The sequence below is a fragment of the Anopheles arabiensis genome, chromosome 3 (genome assembly GCF_016920715.1).
Source record: "Anopheles arabiensis isolate DONGOLA chromosome 3, AaraD3, whole genome shotgun sequence".
Lineage (NCBI taxonomy): Eukaryota > Metazoa > Arthropoda > Insecta > Diptera > Culicidae > Anopheles > Anopheles arabiensis.
Genome location: NC_053518.1, coordinates 72,150,783 through 72,170,855, shown reverse-complemented (window position 1 = coordinate 72,170,855; position 20,073 = coordinate 72,150,783). Strand labels below are relative to the sequence as shown.

General features: G+C 45.9%; 4 protein-coding genes across 5 annotated transcripts; 1 reads left to right on the top strand and 3 right to left on the bottom strand.

The window, feature by feature from the left end:
* Positions 1-344: 344 nt before the first annotated feature.
* LOC120903962 (protein takeout-like) lies at positions 345-1,670 on the bottom strand. The gene is made up of 4 exons (XM_040313648.1): positions 1,277-1,670; positions 954-1,200; positions 587-870; positions 345-513 (listed from the first exon to the last, which is right to left on the bottom strand). Exons 1-4 carry the CDS (start codon positions 1,362-1,364, stop codon positions 362-364), a joined length of 771 nt encoding a protein of 256 aa, XP_040169582.1. The 5' UTR covers positions 1,365-1,670; the 3' UTR covers positions 345-361.
* Positions 1,671-2,978: 1,308 nt separating this feature from the next.
* LOC120903961 (serine/threonine-protein phosphatase alpha-2 isoform) lies at positions 2,979-14,830 on the bottom strand. 2 transcript variants are annotated; one of them, XM_040313647.1, is made up of 8 exons: positions 13,862-14,830; positions 12,819-12,950; positions 10,929-11,145; positions 10,412-10,697; positions 10,144-10,291; positions 9,960-10,025; positions 4,739-5,461; positions 2,979-3,323 (listed from the first exon to the last, which is right to left on the bottom strand). In XM_040313647.1, exons 1-7 carry the CDS (start codon positions 13,914-13,916, stop codon positions 5,424-5,426), a joined length of 942 nt encoding a protein of 313 aa, XP_040169581.1. In that variant the 5' UTR covers positions 13,917-14,830; the 3' UTR covers positions 2,979-3,323; positions 4,739-5,423. The 2 variants fall into 2 exon arrangements, with proteins under 2 accessions (XP_040169581.1, XP_040169579.1); XM_040313645.1 differs by lacking the exons at positions 2,979-3,323; positions 4,739-5,461 and having other exon boundaries at positions 8,716-10,025.
* Positions 14,831-15,364: 534 nt separating this feature from the next.
* On the top strand, positions 15,365-16,377 carry LOC120903964 (prefoldin subunit 3). The gene is made up of 2 exons (XM_040313650.1): positions 15,365-15,591; positions 15,756-16,377. The coding sequence occupies exons 1-2, from the start codon at positions 15,517-15,519 to the stop codon at positions 16,251-16,253; spliced, it is 573 nt and encodes a 190-aa protein (XP_040169584.1). The 5' UTR covers positions 15,365-15,516; the 3' UTR covers positions 16,254-16,377.
* LOC120903963 (c-Myc-binding protein homolog) lies at positions 16,367-18,147 on the bottom strand. Its single transcript, XM_040313649.1, has 2 exons — positions 17,892-18,147; positions 16,367-17,737 (listed from the first exon to the last, which is right to left on the bottom strand). Exons 1-2 carry the CDS (start codon positions 17,904-17,906, stop codon positions 17,096-17,098), a joined length of 657 nt encoding a protein of 218 aa, XP_040169583.1. The 5' UTR covers positions 17,907-18,147; the 3' UTR covers positions 16,367-17,095.
* Positions 18,148-20,073: the final 1,926 nt, after the last annotated feature.

The following is a 20,073-nucleotide window of genomic DNA, read 5'->3' as shown; positions in this document are numbered from 1 at the left end:
AAGACGACATGGCAAAGCAATGCGACAATAATGGAATGGGTACAAAGAGAAGGAAGAAACAGAAAGAAGCGTAAGAGAAATCCCTTTATTCCTTCTTGCGTCCACGTTTAATACGTTGTTAGGTTAAGTTTTTTTTACGGATTTTGAATTGTCGTACGATCTCCCAACTGTTTTTAGATAAGAGAATACCCAATAATGTTTTGATAAATGTATGACATTATATACCAAAAAACGATATGCAAATAAACCAAAAAGAATGGAAATAAAATCAAAATAATCTTCCAATATAGTAGTGGCAACGGGCGTGTCATCATGAAAACGCTACTTCAATTTGTTCGCCTTACTAACGCTTTACTATCTACTACTGCGGGAATATTTTATTCATCGGTACCTTTAGGAAGATTTGATTGGAAATCTTTTTGAAGATGTACCCAAACGTGTCCTCGTACGAGCTGCGCAGCTCCCGGAACACGACCTCCCAGTTATCGTTCAGCACTTGGTGCATGGTTTTCCCTGCAATAGACAGCAAAAAAGGGTCAATAACACTGCGCGTAACCAAATTTTAAAAAGGAATTAGATGTCTTACCGAGCCTTTCATCGCCGTTGAAAAGATTCCCAAACTGAAACGTGACCAGCTTTGGCTCAAAGTGCACCAAATACTTTCGTATGTGCATGTACTGTTCACCGTTCCGCTCCACCAGCTCGCCAATCAGCTCGTGGTGTGTCTTCAACCGGTGCAGCGTAATGTTGGCCAACCCTTTGCCCGTGATCGGTAGCACCAGTATCCGTCCGTCCATCGTGTAGTTGCCGGCAAACTGTACCTGCGGCGTGATTGCTTCCGCCTTGATGATGAGTTTTTTGAGATCCGTTCTGAGGTGCGAATAAAATAAGCGTTAACGTTGCTCCATTTTTCCCCACTTGTGACAAACAAACCCCCCTCCCCAAAACACTACCGATACTTCAGGATGGTCGATTCGGTAAGATGACTTAACCGAACGTTGGTGAAATGTTGCTTCAGCTTGATCGGCGACGATGGTTCACCCTGCTCAATGACCAGCGAGTCGACGGCGAGCGGTTCCAGCGGCAGTATGCCAAAGTCGGGCAGCCCATCCTTCAGCAGCCGTATCGCACCGTTAACCGCACTACGCAGACACTGATCGAACTGAGGATCGTTTCGGTGGCACTTCTCGAAGCTGGTGGCTGTAAGCAAAAACAAGATGAAAAAAAAGATATTTTAACTCAAATCTTACAGGATCTTTTTACGAGCTCAACTTACGCAAATCTTTTCCTTCGATGGTGTGCGCGCCCAGCGTAAGGAACCAAATGCCCACTAGGCAGCACGCGAGCGCGTTTACACTGATCATGGTGAAGAGAAGAATGGTCGATCCACCAAAACGATCGCTTCCGTTAAGATCCTGTCCGCTTTTTCGTGTCGGGGTGTAGCTTCGATGGCGAAGCTGCAAGAAGAATGCTGCAAGTAGTCGGTTGGGATCGATGGTTTTATATCAAACCGGGTACGGAGGGACACCCAACTATATATGAGTAGCCCTTTGTTTGGGCGCGCACTCAAGAGATGACAAGAACCCGGAAGACACCACGCCGCGCACGACTTTTATCATCACCAGATGGAAGCAGAGAGAGACATGCGTTGCAGAGAGCGTGGCCTGCTGCGTTAGTTACGGAAGCAGATCACGTCGTACAGTTCCGTAGACGACCGCCGAAGATTCGTTGTTTGATGTGCGCATACGCGTAAATCGATCATATGCACGGGGAGTCGGCGTGACACAAACAGTGGAGCCAGACAAGTGCAAGTGTTTCAAGTGCATTGTGCATTTTCGATTGGACCTTTTGCAGACATGTTTAATATGCAGGATGTAATAAAACTTGAAAAGGTCAGCGGTACATCACGAGACTCGGCTTTATCAGAATCAGTATTGAAACAAAAGAAGTCGCTTGGAGAAGACACTAAAATAAGTCTTTTTGTTCTTGCAGGTGATCTTGAAGATGTATATACCATTGGACCTAGAAAGAGATTGTGATATCAATGGTTTGGTTTAGCACCTCGTGTCATCATCACCTTTCGTCATCCCACCGGGGACGGTCGCTCCAAAACAATATTATTCTATATTCGATCAATAGCTTGCGAAAAATAACTTCGACAATTGACGTAGAGTCGGCGTATGATAATAGACCGATGATTGAATATGCAAATTGTACACAACACCGGGACCGGCCCCTTATTCTTCTTCTTCTGTTTTTTTCTGCAGACCGCGATGCCAAACCAGTACACAACGGAACGATGGATGCTTGTTTCTTCTTACTTTAAAATTTCGTTACACCTCCCCGCTTGCTTACCCATTTAGCGCACGGTTTGTTGGGCGGACAAGGGCCCCCCCAAGTATGACCTTAAACGGAACGATGTTTGAGCTCGAAACCAGCGAGCTCAGAGCCAAGTGGAATAACAATACTGCGTTGAGAGGAATGAAAAGTTTAAGCAAACGCGCCACGCACCATATCATATCGACGAACAATTATAGATCTTGCGCTCACATTGCTGCTCATTAGCTTCATATGCTTAGGAATGTGCTGGGGCGGGTAGAATGGGTGGTGTTGTTGTGGCCAGTAAAACATGGCCCCCCAAAAAGTGAACGATAAACCGAAATCAGCCGTGCCCCAAGGTTCTTTCTTTCGTCAAAGTAGGAAATGAAGTCGAATTTAACCGCCCGTTTATAAGGCAAAACCTCTTCCCAACCGATTCGTTATCGGTAAGCGGAACTCTTCTTTATCAGACCAGGAGTTACGATAGGACACACGGTTACGCTGTGAGATACATAAAAAGCTGTGACTAATTGGTGGAAGGTAAGATAAAACCGCACTGCTGGATGCTTCTTTCAAACAAAACAAAAACGTATTTTAAAAATAAAACAAAAGATACAGAACAAAAAGAAGGAAAACCACCGCTGGAAAGGAAACCCCGATTGTTTTTGTAGTGAGTTAATACTTTAATCCGTATCTGCTACTTTTAGAAAACAACAATTCGTCCAAATAGTGCCTAAAAAAGGGAATTTAATATTCGAAAAGGATCGCTTGCATTAAATTTGGAAGTAAAATTTCACAGACGGTGCCAAAAAATGCTAACCAACAATTTCGTACACTAAAACATGCGGCAAAACATGACGATGGTGATTGGGGTGGTGGTGGTAATGCTGGTGGTGGCGGTGACCCCAAAATCATAAGACAGGTCCATAAAGGTACATTTGGCCCCAAGTATTGCTGCATCTTAAGTCCACCGCCGCTGGTACCCTTTTGCGCAGTATAGGTTGCTGCAAGATAGGAATGGCGATGTGTAATATGGGAAATTGATTTTTGTGTTTGGCTCATTTAGCATGGAAGCACAGCAGCAGCAGCGCGGAAAAAGGTTGGAAGAAAAAAACAGCGGGAGAATTTTCACACTAAAACACACACACACACGCACATAGCAGGAGCAGCTTCACAGAGTGTTGGAATTTGCTGATTGGCAAGAAGGGTGTAGAAGAACACGAAAGCAATACACGGCACACACATACACAGAAACACAAAACAGGGAATCGATAAGAAAAGGGAGAAGTGGCTGGGGACGCGACAAACACAGCAACAGCAACCAACAACGATGTTAACCTTCAGCTGTGATATTGGAACCATTGTCCACGCACCCGGAAGAAGGGAGGGAGGAGTAGAAGTAGAAGAGGAAGTACGCAGTAAACGTACATACGCAATTATTAGTAGATGGGAATAAAATGCTTCGACGAGAGAACGAACGAGGGGAAGAACAAAGTCACTGCTGGCAGAGCATTGGAAGGGATTGTGACATGACAAGGTCAGGAAGTTCTTTAGAGATGAGAAGGGGGGTGTTTTTGGAAGGTTTTGAAATCAATTCAAACAGTCAATAAAAATACGAAAATTTAAGAAAGTGTATACAAAAAACCTTAAATAATATAAAACTCGATAAAAAAAACGAATAAAACCTGAATGCAAAATAGAACGTTCAAAATTTCAGGAAATATTTACAAAAGAAAGACGAAACAGTAGTATAACGAACAAAGAAAAATCTAAGAAAATGTATAAAAAAAATCGAAGAATATAAAACTCGAAAAAGAAAACGAATAAAACCTGAATGTAAAGTAGAACCATCAAAATTGTAGGAAATATTTACAAAAAGAAGACGAAAAAGTAGTATAACGAACAAAGAAAAAGAAAGAAGAGAAGGTATAAAATGGATAAGTAAAGAAAAACCGGTAAAGGTGAATTAAAAACAATGAAAAATACAACAAACGAAATAGAAAATTAAAAATAACAACGCTACTTCTTGTCGATTTGAGTAGCACACAACGCCTCGCAGACAAAGGAAGGATCACACAAACGGGATTGCGCAATAACAATCTGAAAGACGGATTGATTGGTTTTATCGTAAAACAGCAGCGAGAAACTGATAGAATGTTATGAACAACAACCGCGCCAACAACCAACTAAACATCCACCACACACATCACAGCAACAACAACAACAGAGCGCACACACACACTTGAGAGAGATTTGGTGTTCGTTTGACAACAACAACAACAGAGAAATAGAAGAGAAATAGAAAAACAGGAAAAATAGGCATACGGGGGAGGAAAAAAGCGCATAAAGAAATGAAGGTAGGTGGAAACCGTGGCTCCGGTAACAAACGAAAAAAAAACGGGGTCAAAAAGATACTCACAAAATCAGAACTTGAGAAATCATATTAACACAACACAGGTTGGGAGGGTGTTGTGGTGCTGTTGTTGTTGTTGCTGTTGTTGTTGCTGTTGTGAGGTGGTGGTGGTGCCGCATTCGTTGTTGTACATTGTTGGCCGCCGTAGAGCGCTTCTTCTTCGTCTTCTTCTTGCTTTTTTGCCACGTTGTTATCATTTGGCACAAAATCCGATAGAGCTTTCTCTCTTCTTGCTTCTTTTGGTTGCGATGTGTTTTGTGTGGGGTAGGTAAGTGTTTTCGAGTCGGTGTTTCGTGTGTGTGGGATGATGGTGGTATTTTCGAACGCACCCGCAAGGAATCACAACATTTGGCTCCAGCATAGTGCTTCGCGGGGGAGAAGACATTCAATGGAGGAGAGGCTGGTAGGGCTTTTCGCCTCCAAACCTAAACAAGGTACCACCACACCCCACCAATTTGTTGTGACTTTTGTTGCTCCACATACACTGCTACCCTGCTGCTGCTGCTGATTGTTCATCGTGCTGTGTGTCCACCACACGCACACGCACTCTCTTCTGTCCCATTTGCTTTTCCATTTTCTATGTGCAGAGGGATTTGGGGATGATGATTGGCGATGAAGTTGTTGATGATGGTCCTGCGTCTTTGCATGATATGTTTACCTCCTCACGCACCACACCACTATATGCTGCCGCCTAAAATTTGCTGCTTTTGATGAGCTTCTGAAAGCCACCTGCACCGGGCAAACATAGGCAACAAACAAAAACGTGCAATCAATTAGTTAATGGTGGTGATAATATTTAAACTAAAGCGCAAACAGGGTAACACAGGGTTGGCCGTTGTAAGATGTCCTACGCGTGTGTGTGTGTGTGGGAGTCCGTGTGGTCTTGAGAGGGAAATTGTGGACACACTTTGGCACAAACACACGCACACACACGGACACACATTGAAGAGGACATTGAGGGGAAAACCCGGACGAAACACGTTAAGGTGGAGCAGAGAGGAGGAGCGTGTTCCGAGCAACATTTACAAACAACGCGGGGAGGATGATGATAACATGTGGAAGAAAAAAACATTTGTCTAAATATACATAAGAAATAATAATCTTAAAACTAAAACCAAAAATCGCATTGATACAGCCGTACGTTCATGCCGCGCAGCACGGGTGTCTCATTAATTAACACAACAAGCAAACCTTTGGAGCGCACCAACCACACACACGCATTCCCCGACCGTCACGCGAACACGAAATAATTTAAATTTAAAATCTGCACAGCAACAACCGCCTTTACACACACGCCTTGTTTTCGTTTTTATCCATTTGTGTGATACAATTTTATTTATGCTGGTTTAAAATTTTGATTCTTACTTATGCTGGTGTGGTTTTTGCTGTTGTGTTTTTTGTAGAGCATGTGTGTGTGATTTTTTGCATCTTCTTTTTTCTTTTTTGCTTTACCTGACACACACACACAGTTCTAGCCGTATTGCAGCATTGTGTTTTGTGGGTGGTTTGTGTATTTTCTTGACTTCTAGACTGTCGTCTGACATTGATCTCGCTTGCTAATAATGCTTCTCTAAACTGCAGCACGTGTTTCCGTTGCTGATGCTGATGCTGCTGCTGCGAGCTGTTCAACACCTGATGCTCGGGGGTTAGTAATGATTGATTGACAAACACATAACACACGTCCATAACCATCCACCATCCACATTTGAGTTGTTTTTTCCCTCTCATTTCATTTGTAAATTACGACGGGGGGTAGAGAGAGAGAGAGAGTGATAGAAAAGCGGTTATTGATTATATTCAGAAACTTGCCTGCCACCGTTCAACATCGTTTTCCCACTTTCCTACGAATAGAGCGAGCGAGCGAGCTTTATTGCATTATTATATGTTTTTACTTCTCTCCCCCCAAAGAGGCGCATACTTGGAGCAGTTTCTGTTACCAACAACTATGCAAAAGAGCTAATCTATATAGAGACTCCTTCTTCCTTCATCGCTCAATGCGTACAGCACGTACTTTTACCCTTTAGTCCAGCAACACACACACAGACAGCGCCGCACAGGGGAACGCGTGAAAGTAAACAAATAAACAGGGGCAGCAAGTGGTGATCGACAAACGCTTAGTGCATACGATGTTTTGGTAAACCTCGTCTACTCTGTCTCTCTCTCTCTCAGTGGTTAACACCAACAGAACGATCATGAAGGGCAAATAACAAACACTTCCGCCACCCCGTTAAGACAAGTAGTAGTGTATAGGGGGTCAAGTCTTCTTTCATTCCTTCCGTAACAGGATAGTCCAAAGTCCTACGTATGAGCGCGGCATGGTCCATTCCGGGCTTGAACCCATGACGGGCATGTTGTTAAAATCTTTCGCGTTGACGACTGTACCACGAGGCTGGCTAGGTTAAGGGTCAAGTATTAGCAATAAAAGAAGCAGTTACTCGTAGTATTCGTAACAGTAATGGCGCTTCCTAAAGACTTTTTCCAAAAGTGGTACCTTCTCTCACAAGCATCGGCAAGAAATGCAACCTCGTTTTACTTATTTTTAACAGGGTTTGTCGGTTTATTCTGTAATGTCACCATAATCGAGGGGGTTTGCGTTTGTCAACACACCCCCATTATGCTAGTTTTAAGCAAGCAAGAAACGAAATTATATTTAGCCAAAAAACGATAGCCATTTCTATGATACGGTTTAATTTGATCACGTGTGATCATTCGAATCCACTTCATTAGATTCCAACAAAACAGTGATCATTTTTAAATAAAGATAATAATTTCTCTCATTTATGGAAGATGCAGCGTGATAACAAGGGTGCGCGAGGGGCTCACTGAAGCCACACACACAGATCCAGAGAAATTTAGTCCAGATTCAGAAGAGAATGAGCTCGCGTGATACTTTATTAACATAATCGTGGGACATTTCACAATAAACTGGCAAGACCCTTGCGCCGTTAACACGTGCGAATCCGGCGGCGGCGGCAGTCCGAGGGAACCAACACACTTCACTTTGGTCACGCCGACTACTGATGACAGGTGCATCTCACACACACACACACACACACACACGCACACGCGCAGAAACATACACAGTTCTTCCTCATTCTAGCTTCTTCTCCTTGGCCTTGTTCTCGCTCGAAAACGATGGGGCCGTCTACCATCAACCAGTTCCGTTGCTAATCGAAAAACACGCGGCGGTTCATTATCATCTGCCCTCCTTGTTCCCTTCTCCTTGTGAGGGTCTCCCGACCGTTACATGTAACGCGTGTGTGTGTGTATGTTTGTTTTAACAATCAAGGAAACATCATTACAGCGATTACAGACGAGAGAGAGAGAGTGAGAGAAACAATAGCTTACGCATTATATTAGTCGTTGGATTACATCCACTGTGTGACACAGACGGGACAGACAAATTGATGATGTACGTTCACTAATCTCAATGCAATTGAAAAGGTGACAATGTGCGCCACATTTTCCGATTTTTTGCTAATAATTTCGATCGAATTCAATGGTTTCGTCGGTTTCGCTTGCAGCGCACGCTTTCCTGCCAATGTGCGCCACATTTTCCGATTTTTTGCTAATAATTTCGATCGAATTCAATGGTTTCGTCGGTTGCGCTTGCCTTTTTGCTACTTTCCCCTGCATGCATTTATCAGCTGCGGGGTTCCTGATTGCTGATGCTGCTGCTTCTGCTGTTTTGTAAACATTGTCGCAATTATTGTAATCAGAAAAAAGATGTTTAGTACCCATATGTAGTAGGTGTCTGTGTGTTGTCCACTATAATGCCAGTTGGGTCGTAAGGGGAGAGGAGGAGTTACCGTGTGCGCTGGGGGGAGGCTTGAGTGTGGTTTTGGGACAGCTGACCGAGCACCACACGCTACCGGCTGCTACAGAGATGTGTGTGTTCTTCTTTAAACCACACACACACACACACACACACACACACACACAATCATCATCATCATCATCAACTGACAAATCTCTCTACGCCCTCTTGTTATCATGTGTTGTTAGCATGCATATTTGTTTGTATGTTTATTTACCTCTTTTTTTTCTTATGCTCACTGTGAGTGTACCCTCTTGGCGCTAGTGTTTCTAATTAAATTATCATTCAGAAACGTTTGCACTTCGTTTGCTCTTATTTTCGCGTGCTACTACCACCACTCGCTTACATTCTCAAATTTCAGGGGCGAACACTTGCATGGTTATTGCCATGCTCTTACTCTTCTTCTTCTCCTCTATCCTGCAACAGCTGCTAATTCTGCTACCGTTTCCCGCTTGGTGGTGGTGGTGTGTTATGGTGCCAACAGAAAACCTGTGTTATCGCTTCGTCTCCTCTACTCATTCTACTCATTCTGCACATCAAACAGCTATCGAGCAACAACCGTCAACACACACAACATCCAAACACGTTGTGTGGGAAATACACACACACACACACACGTCGCTATTATCCTGGTCACTGATCCTAGGCGTTTGCTGTTCGTCTTGCAGTCCACCCAATTCTTCCTTCGTCAAATACCATCATATTCCTTCATTCTCCTTTTGCCGTTCTGTTCTGTTGCTATGCCTGCTTGTCACCTTGCACCTGTTTATATCTACTTATAAGCTGAATTGTGTTTCTATCGCCTTCAACCACCGTCGGCGGAGAAAAGAGCGCTCGCGCATGCGAACACCTCGTGAATAGGCAACCGCCCGCGTGCGCTTGTCCTTCTCTCCCGCCGCAGAACAGCGCTTGCATATGATTCTCTTCTGGTACCGCGTGTTACTGTGTTTTATATTACTTTCATTTCCACAATCGGAGATACACCTTTTTGCCTTTCACAAACGCCACGCGAGCGCGCGAGCGCACCGACACACACACACACGCGTGGGTACTGCATTGTCAGTCGATCGAGTTTTATTTTATAAAATGTTCTTTTTTTAAAGGGAATTACATGGGAAAAATAACCGGGAAAACTGGAGGCTTGGGGGTGGAGGGGGGGGGGCACAATGTAAGGAGGAGGGAGGAGGCGGAGGTGGATGAAAACAGAACGGATACCGCACAAGTTTGGTAGTACGTAGTTTTGTAGTAAGTTTTTTGTTGTTGTTGTTTGTTTGTTTAATAGTAGTAGTAGTAGTTTGTTTTTTGTAAGAGAATAGTACTATTTGATAAATTATTTCTTTTTGTTTTTACTATAGCTTCTCGGTGGTGTAACTGGCCGTCCGGAGTTGAGGCCACCATATTGGAACTTACGTTTATCGGCTGGCTTCAGGATTTGGAACGAGCACATCAACGTATCGTCGACGGACATCATTGCACCTGTAGAGGGAGAGAGAGAGAGAGGGGGGGAGAGCAGAATAAAATTACCGTTTTAATTACTAATAAATGTGCCAAGGGCAAGTTTGGCGTTTTTGGGTAGGATTGTTGTGACACTTACCGGCATTATCGAACTCTCCACAATAGTTGGGAGCAGAGAAGAGGGTTACCAGCTGCCGCTTGGCAAAGAACTCGTACCCGTCCTCAACCACCTGATGCGCTCGACAGATTAGATCAAAGTCATGCTTGGTAAGAAACTTGCCCACGATCTAGAGAGTGAGATAAATTTAAAAAAAAAAACAATTCACACAAACAAAAAGAGGGGTAATTAATATCAGTTCTACAATTCCACAATGTCCACGACGGAACAAAAAAAAAACAACACTCACATCCACGCCGAACGTGAAGCTGACGCCACGATCGTTCTCGCCGTAGCCGTTCGTGTCCTTGTCCGGATCGGACCACAGCAGATCGCACAGCAGGCCCTGGTCCGGCACGTCTGTGGGTCGCATGATGCGCCGGATCTGTTCCATCGACTGCAGGTCCGGGCTGAGGCCGCCGTGGCAGCAGAAAATCTTCTCATCCACGATCGCGGCCACCGGCAGACAGTTGAAGCAGTCGGTGAACGTTTTCCACATCTTGATGTTGTAGCGCCGCTTGCACTCATCGTAGAATCTGCAAACGGAGCGCAGGAGAGATGAAAAATCGATACCCACGAGAAATGCCAATGACACATTGGTCCTGTGTGCACAGCCCAAAGCCGTGTTTGCGAGAGGAGAAAACATGCACACACACGCTCGCCAATCATATCTTTGCCGTTCTTCGATAAGATTCGATCGATATGGAAGCAACGGTGAGAGCACAAAAATAAAACCCCTGCTACAGCCGGACCCCGGCACCACTTACCCGTATATTCTATTGATACTGGCGCACTCATGATTGCCGCGCAGCAAGAAGAAGTTCTCCGGATACTTGATTTTGTACGCCAGCAGCAGGCAGATCGTCTCGAGCGACTGCTTTCCCCGGTCGACGTAATCGCCCAGGAACAGATAGTTCGACTCTGGCGGGAAGCTGCCGTACTCGAACAAACGCAGCAAGTCATAATACTGACCATGGATGTCACCTGTATGTGGGAAATAGGGGCAGCAAGAGTGAAGCATGAGAAAGGTTAGTAAAAATGTATTGCCACCAGCGGAACTAGTTGAGTCACATGTGTATCGATTCAATGGGGTTTGGAGGAGGGTCGTTTTAATTTAAACAGTGCAAGGTACAGCGATGCGCGAATTCGTTCGCAACGCTGGGAAAGACCCCGCGTGTGTTGATTACAATCGCATCTTGTTGTAGAGATAAATTTTTTTTTTGTATCGCTTTCTTATCACCTTTGAGCACGTTTCATGAGCGCCCAGGAAATTGGTCTTTTTTGAGTCATTCGTTTAAAGATACAAATGTGCAAATGGGAATTGGAAGACAACAACTAACCGCACAACTATTTCTATGGTTAAACATATCAAATGTAAGCTGATAATACACGCTTGGAGCAATGTTCGATGAAGTTGCAACAATTGCACGAACGTGAAAGTGCACAAGCGATCCCTTTTCAATTGCTCATGGTGTGTGTGTGGGCCCCAAACGAAGGGTTTGGTGTCGCGGCCCTCATATATGCTTTGCTAGACCTTGCCGCGGTCTCTGCCGTCGTGACAAATACACTTTCATTTTCATACGTGCAATCATTTACACACAGACACGCACACCGACGCACGGTATCAGACAACTCTTTAATCCGATCGCTTTTATCTCGTGGGGGGCAAGTCGAGAGATGTGGCGTGGGGCTAGGGTTGAGAGTATCTCACCACCGCTAATAAAAGGAAGTGTAGATTCTTCTTCTTCTTCTTCTTCTTAGTATAGAAGGGTAAGAGGGTAGGGCAAGATATGAGCCAAGCCGAGCGCTATCATCATGAAACCGAGCAGGAGTGCGTCGTGTGCGCGCGTGTTGACTGTCGCAGGCGCTGTTTTTATTACGGCAACGGCCACTTTAGGGTGATTCAGGGCAACCAACACCCACCCTCATCGCCGGTATGAGAAGGGTAGGTTCGATCGACGGTGATGATCGAGAGCCTCAGGTTCGCGCACACACGTGCAGTTTATGCGCGAAGGTTGAGCAGGAGGGCAGCAGCAACCCTTCACACCACACCCTCTTTTGCTCATTCGGCACTTTGGGGAGGGTCGTCTCGACGGTGTGTGGTTTTTGCGGTATTGTTCACGTTGTTCGCAAATATGGGCTCTGCTTGTTGTTGCTGTTCATTGATCAACAATGTTCGATGCGTCATAAGCCAAGCCAGAGGCTAGGGGACCGGAGAGCGACTGCAAAAGAAGGACAATTTATCCGACCAGCAACAAACACCACCGGGACGGCACCGGCGTAATGCCACCCAAAACCGGTGCGTGTGTGTGTGTGTGTGAATAATGGCAATAACAAAGAATGCAAAAAGAAAAGAAAAAAACACCTCCAGCCAGAAGACCAAACAAATATGGCCGAATGTGTAGTACGCGCATACGCCGGGGAGCAGCATACACATCCGAAGAGAAAGAGCAGCAACACTAGGAGTAAATAAACTTTTTTTAAACAGATTTTAAAACCGCCCTCCTCCCCTCCCCCGAGAGGGGGCCCGTAAATCGTTCAGTCACCTTGGCCCGCCCGACCCGAACATAAAATTTGATCTTAAACTAGTGCACAACCATCCACCCAACCCCACACCCGCCCGGGGGTGGGAGAGTGCCGGCTTTTCCACTACTTACCGCAGATTTTTAACGGTGCCTCCAGCTCGAGCAGTATCGGTTGGGAGAGAAAGATTTCCCTCGACTTTAGGCATAGCAGACGTATATCCGTTTCCGACAGTTGTACATTTTTCCCTGGCCTTGCACCGCGAACTATGTGTGTGAGTGTGGGGAAAGGGGTGGAAAAAGGGTAGATGATGAAAATCAGTAAAGGTAGAGAGTAAAAAAAACACGCAGTACTATTGGGTGTCGGTGTGTGACAGTTCGTGTGCCCAAAAGACGTCGAGGCGGCGGTGGCGGCGGCGGCGGCTGCAGCGGTAACACGCATTTTACAGCCGCTCTCCGGCGGGTGCGCGCGCGCACTCACACGCTGCCGCTCTTTCTCTCGCTCTCTCATCGTACCATTCTCCCTTCCCCGCTGCAACCATTTGACCAACGTGCTCTCTCTCTTTCGCTCTCTCATCTGTCGCCTTTTCTCGCTTTCGCTCACACGCCAGGGGTGGCAGCGAAATCTTCTCTACATACTGACTCATAAGCACGCACGAAATTTCTGTTCAAAAGCACATACACACTCGCACACACATTCGCATTCGCAGATTTGCGATGGTTATTCATCCTCAGCGACTTGCAAATACACACACACACACGCGCGCATGATTGTGACCATCATAATCACGAAAGCAGACGATGACGACGACGACGGATGGAGAGGGGGGGGGGTCATCCCATGCACGGTCATTCTATATTTCTCACACTAAAATTGTGGCTTTAATCGTGAAGGCAACCACCACCGTTTGTCTTCTTTCACACGCGTAGACACCTCATTTCTTCGTTCAACACATACACACACATATATACAGACACACCGGAACTAAAAGAGAGAGCGAGTGAGGAGAGCGGGGGCGTTGGCCAAAAACAGGGCCCCAGGGATGGCGAGAAGAAGGGCAGAGCAGCGACGGCGAGATCACATATCTACAATCTATTTTTTTTTTTCACATCATAATCACACACACTTGCACACACATGCACTGTGGCAAGTGCTGTTTTTTTTAAATGAAATTTACCTTCTAAAAGCATCGCAATGAGGTGGTCTATGTTTGATAACTCTACGTCCGACATTTTGGATCGATTCGCGCTGCTCAGCTACGCTCAATGATGACGGACAGTTGACGTTGTGGATGGAGTGTGGTAGTGAGGGAGCGGGAGTAGAGCACACACCGGGGATGAAGACGACGACGACGACGTTTTCCAGACGACGGATGTGTGCGTGTGTGTTGTGTGTGGTATTTGGGGAAGCCTTTCCTTCCGGACACCGTTTTCTTTTCACACTGCGGGAATCAAAATTGGCTTGGGCTTGGGACGTTTCCTCCTTCTGCCTTCGATTCCAAGGCTCCTCTTTACTTCGCTAGTACAGCAGCCAGCAGCAGCAACTCGCTGACCGATGCTCTTATTAAGGGCGGCTGCTCTCCTGTTGTTGCCGCGACTACTGCGATCGTACAAGCCCCAGCGGTTTGACGACGTCGTCTCTCGCCCGTTTGCGCTGTAGTTAAAATCGAGCGAAGAAAAACACGGTGCAAACACACACACACACACACACACACACACTAGCTCGCGCGCGCACTCACACACACACTGACGCGCGCGTATCGCCCCAAATGATGGCTGGCTGGGGTTTTTTTTTGCTTCTTCTCTGCTTCGCTCCCTGCTCCGCTGTGTGCGCTTCTTCCGCTTTTTTCTTCAACCCGTGTGCTCTTGCGGGTATAAGGAGGGGAGGGGAAGGGGGTGCACTTTTCGCTCTCCACTCGAAAGGGTTGGCTGCGACAAATCCTCTTTTGCTTCTACCGTGGATCTGGATGGTTTTGCGTCACCCGCTTACAGTACCGTCGAGTCGTAGGGGCAGATGCCGCGGAAAAAAGAAAATCTATTCCTTTTCCCTGACGGGCGACGAGAAGAATGTGGCGCACGCACAAGGGCCTCCGTTCACAGAGCACAACTGTACGAATAGATGAACGCGCACACAAAAACACACACACACGCGCGCGCTCGTACGGTTGTAGATTCCGTTACTCACGGGCAGTGCTACCAAAACTGGAGACGTCTCAAGAAAATTGTGCTAGTAGGTTCAGTTTTCAAGCAAGCCGAGTAATGATGGATGCATCGCCGATTGATTTTTAACCCTAGCGTTGGTAAACATGGTAATTTTTACCAGCATTTTTAACTATTTTCCTATCTTTAATCATGAAATTTTCTATGAGATTTTTATTAGAATAATGTAAAAAGACAGATATTATTGTTACACTTTTTAAAACTTTGTTTAGTATTTTTAAAATGTAAATCGGTGCCATTTTCATGTAGCTATTTTTTACCTTTTTTGTGAATCATATTTTATATGCGATGTAATCACTTTTTTGTAATTTTTTTCGTATTTTAAATTAATAAAAAAACATCAATTTTTTTCTTCTTTGACAGCTCATTAAACCTAAGTGTTTGACAGCCCACAAAGTGACAGTTCACCACATGGACAGGGGTTGCACATGCCTGGAAAGAAATCTTTTCCTACCAAAGGGGAACAATAACTTTGACAGTTCCCTTTTTTGCCGAAACCGCAACTTCTGCACTGCAACTGTTGTGTGTTTTCGGTAGTTCCGCAGGTATCGAGCCGCTCAGCGCAGAAAATCCGCATCCCAGCCCCGACCCGGCACACAAACCACCCGCCAGCATGGAGGAAATCGAGCTGCCGAAGCTAGAAAGCGACCAAAAATCGTACGCGGGCATCCCGGAGGCCGTGTTCGTGGTGAGTAGGCGTGCAATGCCCTTTTAAGGCTGAGTGGCCACACACACGCACACAATTATCGGTGGGGGGAGACGGTGTGTGGTGTAGAGCCTTTTGGAGGGGGGGGGGAGGGGTTTGAGATGGGTTCGCCTTTGCATTGATGAATATTTTGCTTCCCCTCGCAGGACGATGTGGAGCAGTTCATGAAGGACTCGGGCAACGAGGACAGCGTGGAGAAGGTGCTGAAGAGCTTCGACGAGCAGCACAGCAAGTACCGGTTCATGGAGTACAACATGGTGTCGCGCCGAAGGCGGCTGCGGCAGCAGATACCCGATCTGACCAAAAACCTGGAAATGATCAAGCACCTGCGGGAGCAGTCGGAGGACCAGGAGACGCAGTTCCTGCTGAGCGAGCAGGTGTTCGTGAAGACGGTGATGCCGCCGACGAAATCGGTCTGCCTGTGGCTCGGCGCCAACGTGATGCTCGAGTATCCGCTGGACGAGGCGGAGGAGCTGCTGCGTCAGAACAAAAAGTCGGCCGAGGTGAACCTCCGGTGCCTGGAGCACGATCAGGAGTTTCTGCGCGACCAGATCACGACGACCGAGGTGAACATGGCCCGGGTGCACAACTACGACGTGAAGAAGCGGCAGGCAAAGAAAGCGTCCGGCGAGGACAAATCGTAGAGCGGCGGTAGACACGGGAGAGAAAGCGGCAGCGGCGACACACACACACTCACACACACCAATTTAATCGGAGACGTATGAGGGAAATAAAAATGCATTTCTGATATCCATCGTTCGTTATCTACATCTATACTCTCTTTTTTATTATCGTTTATATATCGTCTCCGTACTATAATTGTTAGTGATGGCTGGAATGATATTTTTATTCTCTAAAGTATAGAGAGAGAGAGAGAGAGAGCCCGGGGGAGCCAGTGGATGCGTGATACGGCTCCCCCGCGTTTTCTCCGGTTCTTCATCGCCTATGCAGCGCCACCCCCGAACATGGGTGGGTGGGTGATCTATGTCTCGATACGATTCACACGATTCAATCGGTCGGTTCTAGATAGATGATTAACATAAGATAATGGGCGATGCAGCTAAAGATGACCCGGGAGCGGGATGGCAAAATGAGAAGAAGCGGCGCGCGCACGTGCGCGCATTCTTTTAAATACGCGGAAAGTAATAGTAGCGCAAAATGGTCAAATAGCGTTTCTAAAGTAGTATACCGAGTGACCAACGTGATTAATAATTCCCTGCTTTCGAGTACGGCACATTCTGACGGCCTCTTCCGGCTGCTCGGTTCGGTCTTTTTGTTTTAGAGAATTGGACGGGTTCGCTCGCGCGGCAAGGTTCTGTTTCGGTTTCTGTTTCTGCCTTACTCCACCGTTTCTTTGTTCCTCTCTTAGTGGGCCCTATGTTCTAATATATTCGAATACCCGATTCGAAAGACACTACAAACAAGTTAACCTATATAGGAATCTTTAGCTACACGTTCACGCGCACACAATCACGCACACACACATTTACTTGCTCTCGGTAGTGTCGGCGGCAGAGGTGGTGGTGGTGGTGTTTGATTCCTTCTTTACTTCCGCAGCATCGGCGGCCCCGGCAGTAGCAGGTGGTGCACCTGTCCCGGGGGCATCGCTCGATGCGTCTTTGAGCGCACTGTCCGCGCTTCCACCTGTCACGGTTGCAGTGGACGGCGGAGTCGTCGTGGTTGCGTCATTTTCCTTCACGGTGGTCCCACCACCGGTAGTGGTGGCTTCTCCGGCAGCACCTGCAGCAGCTGCGCCCTCCATCACCCCATTGGTTTGTGGTGCAGCAGCGGTATCGATTTTCTTCTCCTCCGCATCGTCGCCGCGCTTGTCTTGGGGCTTCGCCGGTGGTGGTGGTTGCTGCTGCTGCTGCTGCTTTTGTTCCTGCTGTTTCGACTCGTCACACACTTTCAGCGCACTGAGCTCCGCCTTCAGCCGGTCGATCTCTTCGTGCGCTTCCTGCAGCTTCGCCTTCAGCGGCACGTACTTTTCCGTCAAATTGTCCAGCACGAAGGCGAGCGCATTGTCCGGCCGCTCGCTGTTACACTTCACCAGCACCTGCGTTATCGCGTCCAGCACGCCCTGGCGGTCCAGATACTTCCGGAACTCCTCCTTGGACAGATCGATTGGCTGTGGGTGGCGGGGGGGGGGAATGAAAAGGGGTAAAAGGGGGAGATCCAACGTACGTTATCAAATTATCCGAAATTCGTTTGTGGAAGGGTTGAAAAAGCGAAGAAAACTAGATGCAAAAATCGATATTTTTGCACGTGCCTGCGGTGCTTACCTTGTAGTTGCCCATGATGAGTTTTTTTCTGTTTCGTTCGTTCTTCTTTCACAAGCACAGCGCGTTCGCGGACGTTCGCAGGAGAATGAATGCACACCAATGCTGGGAACGTATTGTCGCTGAGCTAGAACAATAGCCCGATCGATGACCGCGAGGAGGTTTTTTTTTATATTTGCTTTCCACCGAAATCTTATCACTGCTCACAGCCGTGCGAGGGAGGTCATACCATGTGTGCGAATGTTATTAGGGGGTATTCTACCCCGGGAATGCTTTCAATTCTGCACAGCGGTAGCGCCTCATCGCATCGGTCTGTCAGTTCAGTTCAGGCGGCATCCATAAATAACGTAACGCTCATAGGGGAGGAAATGGGATGTCCTTAAGGGCGGTGGCAACGCTTTTTCGCATGCGATTTTATCGGACGCCCTGTCAAATTTTTGTATGGGATTTGACAGATAACGTCGGACGACGAAATCGCAGTCCGACGTTATCTGTCAAATCCCATACAAATCTCGTCCGATAAAATCGCATCCGATGAGCGTTGCCACCGCCCTAAGGACACAATTTTAAACATGTGGGGAGGGGGTAATGTTCTGTTACGTGATGCAAAATAAAATGTTTGTAAACCATTTTTAGAATTAAAAAAACCTTCTACATGATGATTATTCTTCTTAACTTAACAACTTTAGCAGTTATCCTTTCTTTAAAAGGTTTTCTAATTTTGTTTAAATTGACTTCGTTCTTCATATTCTTCATTGCTAGGAAGATAGACAATAAGAAGATTACTATATTGCACTTCTAATTATATAAATGTTTAAATAATTTTACAGTGAAGCGCCGTTTATTCGGGCTTCTGAGAGCGTTTCTACATACACCGAGAAAGCAGCTGAAAAATAACTGACAGCATACTTTGACAGCGAGTGACAGCATTTTCGGTGAGAGAAATCTCCTCAGCATGCAAAGAACGATGGAGCTGAGAAAAATTTTAATTAGCAGTTTATAGCGTACGATCAATTATAGTTTGCATTTTTGCAGTCTAATAATCGTAGAAATATTACTAAAAAGTTAAAGAATTTTTTTTACTTCATTTTAGCGATTCAAATGGATTTTTACAACATAATTTTAAAAGTCTCATCTCGGCGCTTTCCGGAGCTTCTACACACACCGGCGTGAGAAACCGGTTGTCAATTCTCTCACAGCCATCTCTCAGCTGCTTTCTCGGTGTATGTAGAAACGCTCTCAAATATCCTCCTCATAACGCAATGTCACCTTTGTATTGAACTGCCCCCAGGCGCCACAGATTAAGCTCAAACCACTGAAAAATCGAATATCCATAGAAAAAAACGAAAGCTCCATAGCTTCATTGGTTTGCTCAATAGATGGCGTATTACAACCCAAGTGCCACAAATCCACTAAACGACCACTAAACGGATTCTAAACGACTCAAGCTCTCAACCTAAACGGAATATAGAAAGACTTCGTTTAGCAGACGGCAAACGACTCATGCATTCTAAAAATAGCAAAAAAGCTGGAGGCGCTCTCTGTTGGTGAGATACCCCAACCAGTTGAGCTTCATCGCTTGGAGGAGAGCTTTCTCATTTCCTCTGTACTGTTGTATGGTTTCGCATTGAAGTTATTCATCGCTAGAACTAGAGATACGATTGTTTAAATACTAAACTCCAACGGAAACCACCAGCACTGTAGCAAGTGAGATTTGAGTAATGGTCGTTGGTGTTGATACCCACGTATCTGACCTCACGGATCATTCAAATAGATTTTTGCTCAGAAAGTTAGAAGACTGATAAGATAAAACTTGTCGAAATACATTTGCAAGAAAAGGATAGCAATATAATGATGAGTTGTAATACGCCATCTATTGATCAAACCAATGAAGCTGTGGAGCTTTCATTTTTTTCTATGGATATTAAATTTTCCAGTCGTTTAAGCTTAATCTGTGGCGCTTGGGGTTATGGTTTATGATGGAACTTGAGGGCTTGTTAAGAAAGCGTACTGAACTTAGTATAACTTTATAGCTTTTTAATGCATGATTCCGGTACAAGATAGCTCTTGTCAAATTGTTAAATACTGACGCCGTCAATAATCTCATTGCTGATGCAAAAGTTAGATTAGTTCTTTGAAGAAGGGATTTTGAGGTAATTGTGATTGTGGTTGTGATTGTACAATA

Bases quoted from the DNA above. Each gene is read 5' to 3' on its own strand.
- LOC120903962 (XM_040313648.1), bottom strand. From the start codon at position 1,364: ATGATCAGTGTAAACGCGCTCGCGTGCTGCCTAGTGGGCATTTGGTTC. The intron at 1,201-1,276 runs GTAAGTTGAGCT...TTTTGCTTACAG, and splicing joins CATCGAAGGAAAAGATTTGC to CCACCAGCTTCGAGAAGTGC. The intron at 871-953 runs GTAGTGTTTTGG...TTCGCACCTCAG, and splicing joins TCGACCATCCTGAAGTATCG to AACGGATCTCAAAAAACTCA.
- LOC120903961 (XM_040313645.1), bottom strand. From the start codon at position 13,916: ATGTCGGACGTAGAGTTATCAAACATAGACCACCTCATTGCGATGCTT. The intron at 12,951-13,861 runs GTAAATTTCATT...TCACACACATAG, and splicing joins CATTGCGATGCTTTTAGAAG to TTCGCGGTGCAAGGCCAGGG. The intron at 10,026-10,143 runs GTAAGTGTCACA...CTCCCTCTACAG, and splicing joins TGGAGAGTTCGATAATGCCG to GTGCAATGATGTCCGTCGAC.
- LOC120903964 (XM_040313650.1), top strand. From the start codon at position 15,517: ATGGAGGAAATCGAGCTGCCGAAGCTAGAAAGCGACCAAAAATCGTAC. The intron at 15,592-15,755 runs GTGAGTAGGCGT...TTCCCCTCGCAG, and splicing joins TCCCGGAGGCCGTGTTCGTG to GACGATGTGGAGCAGTTCAT.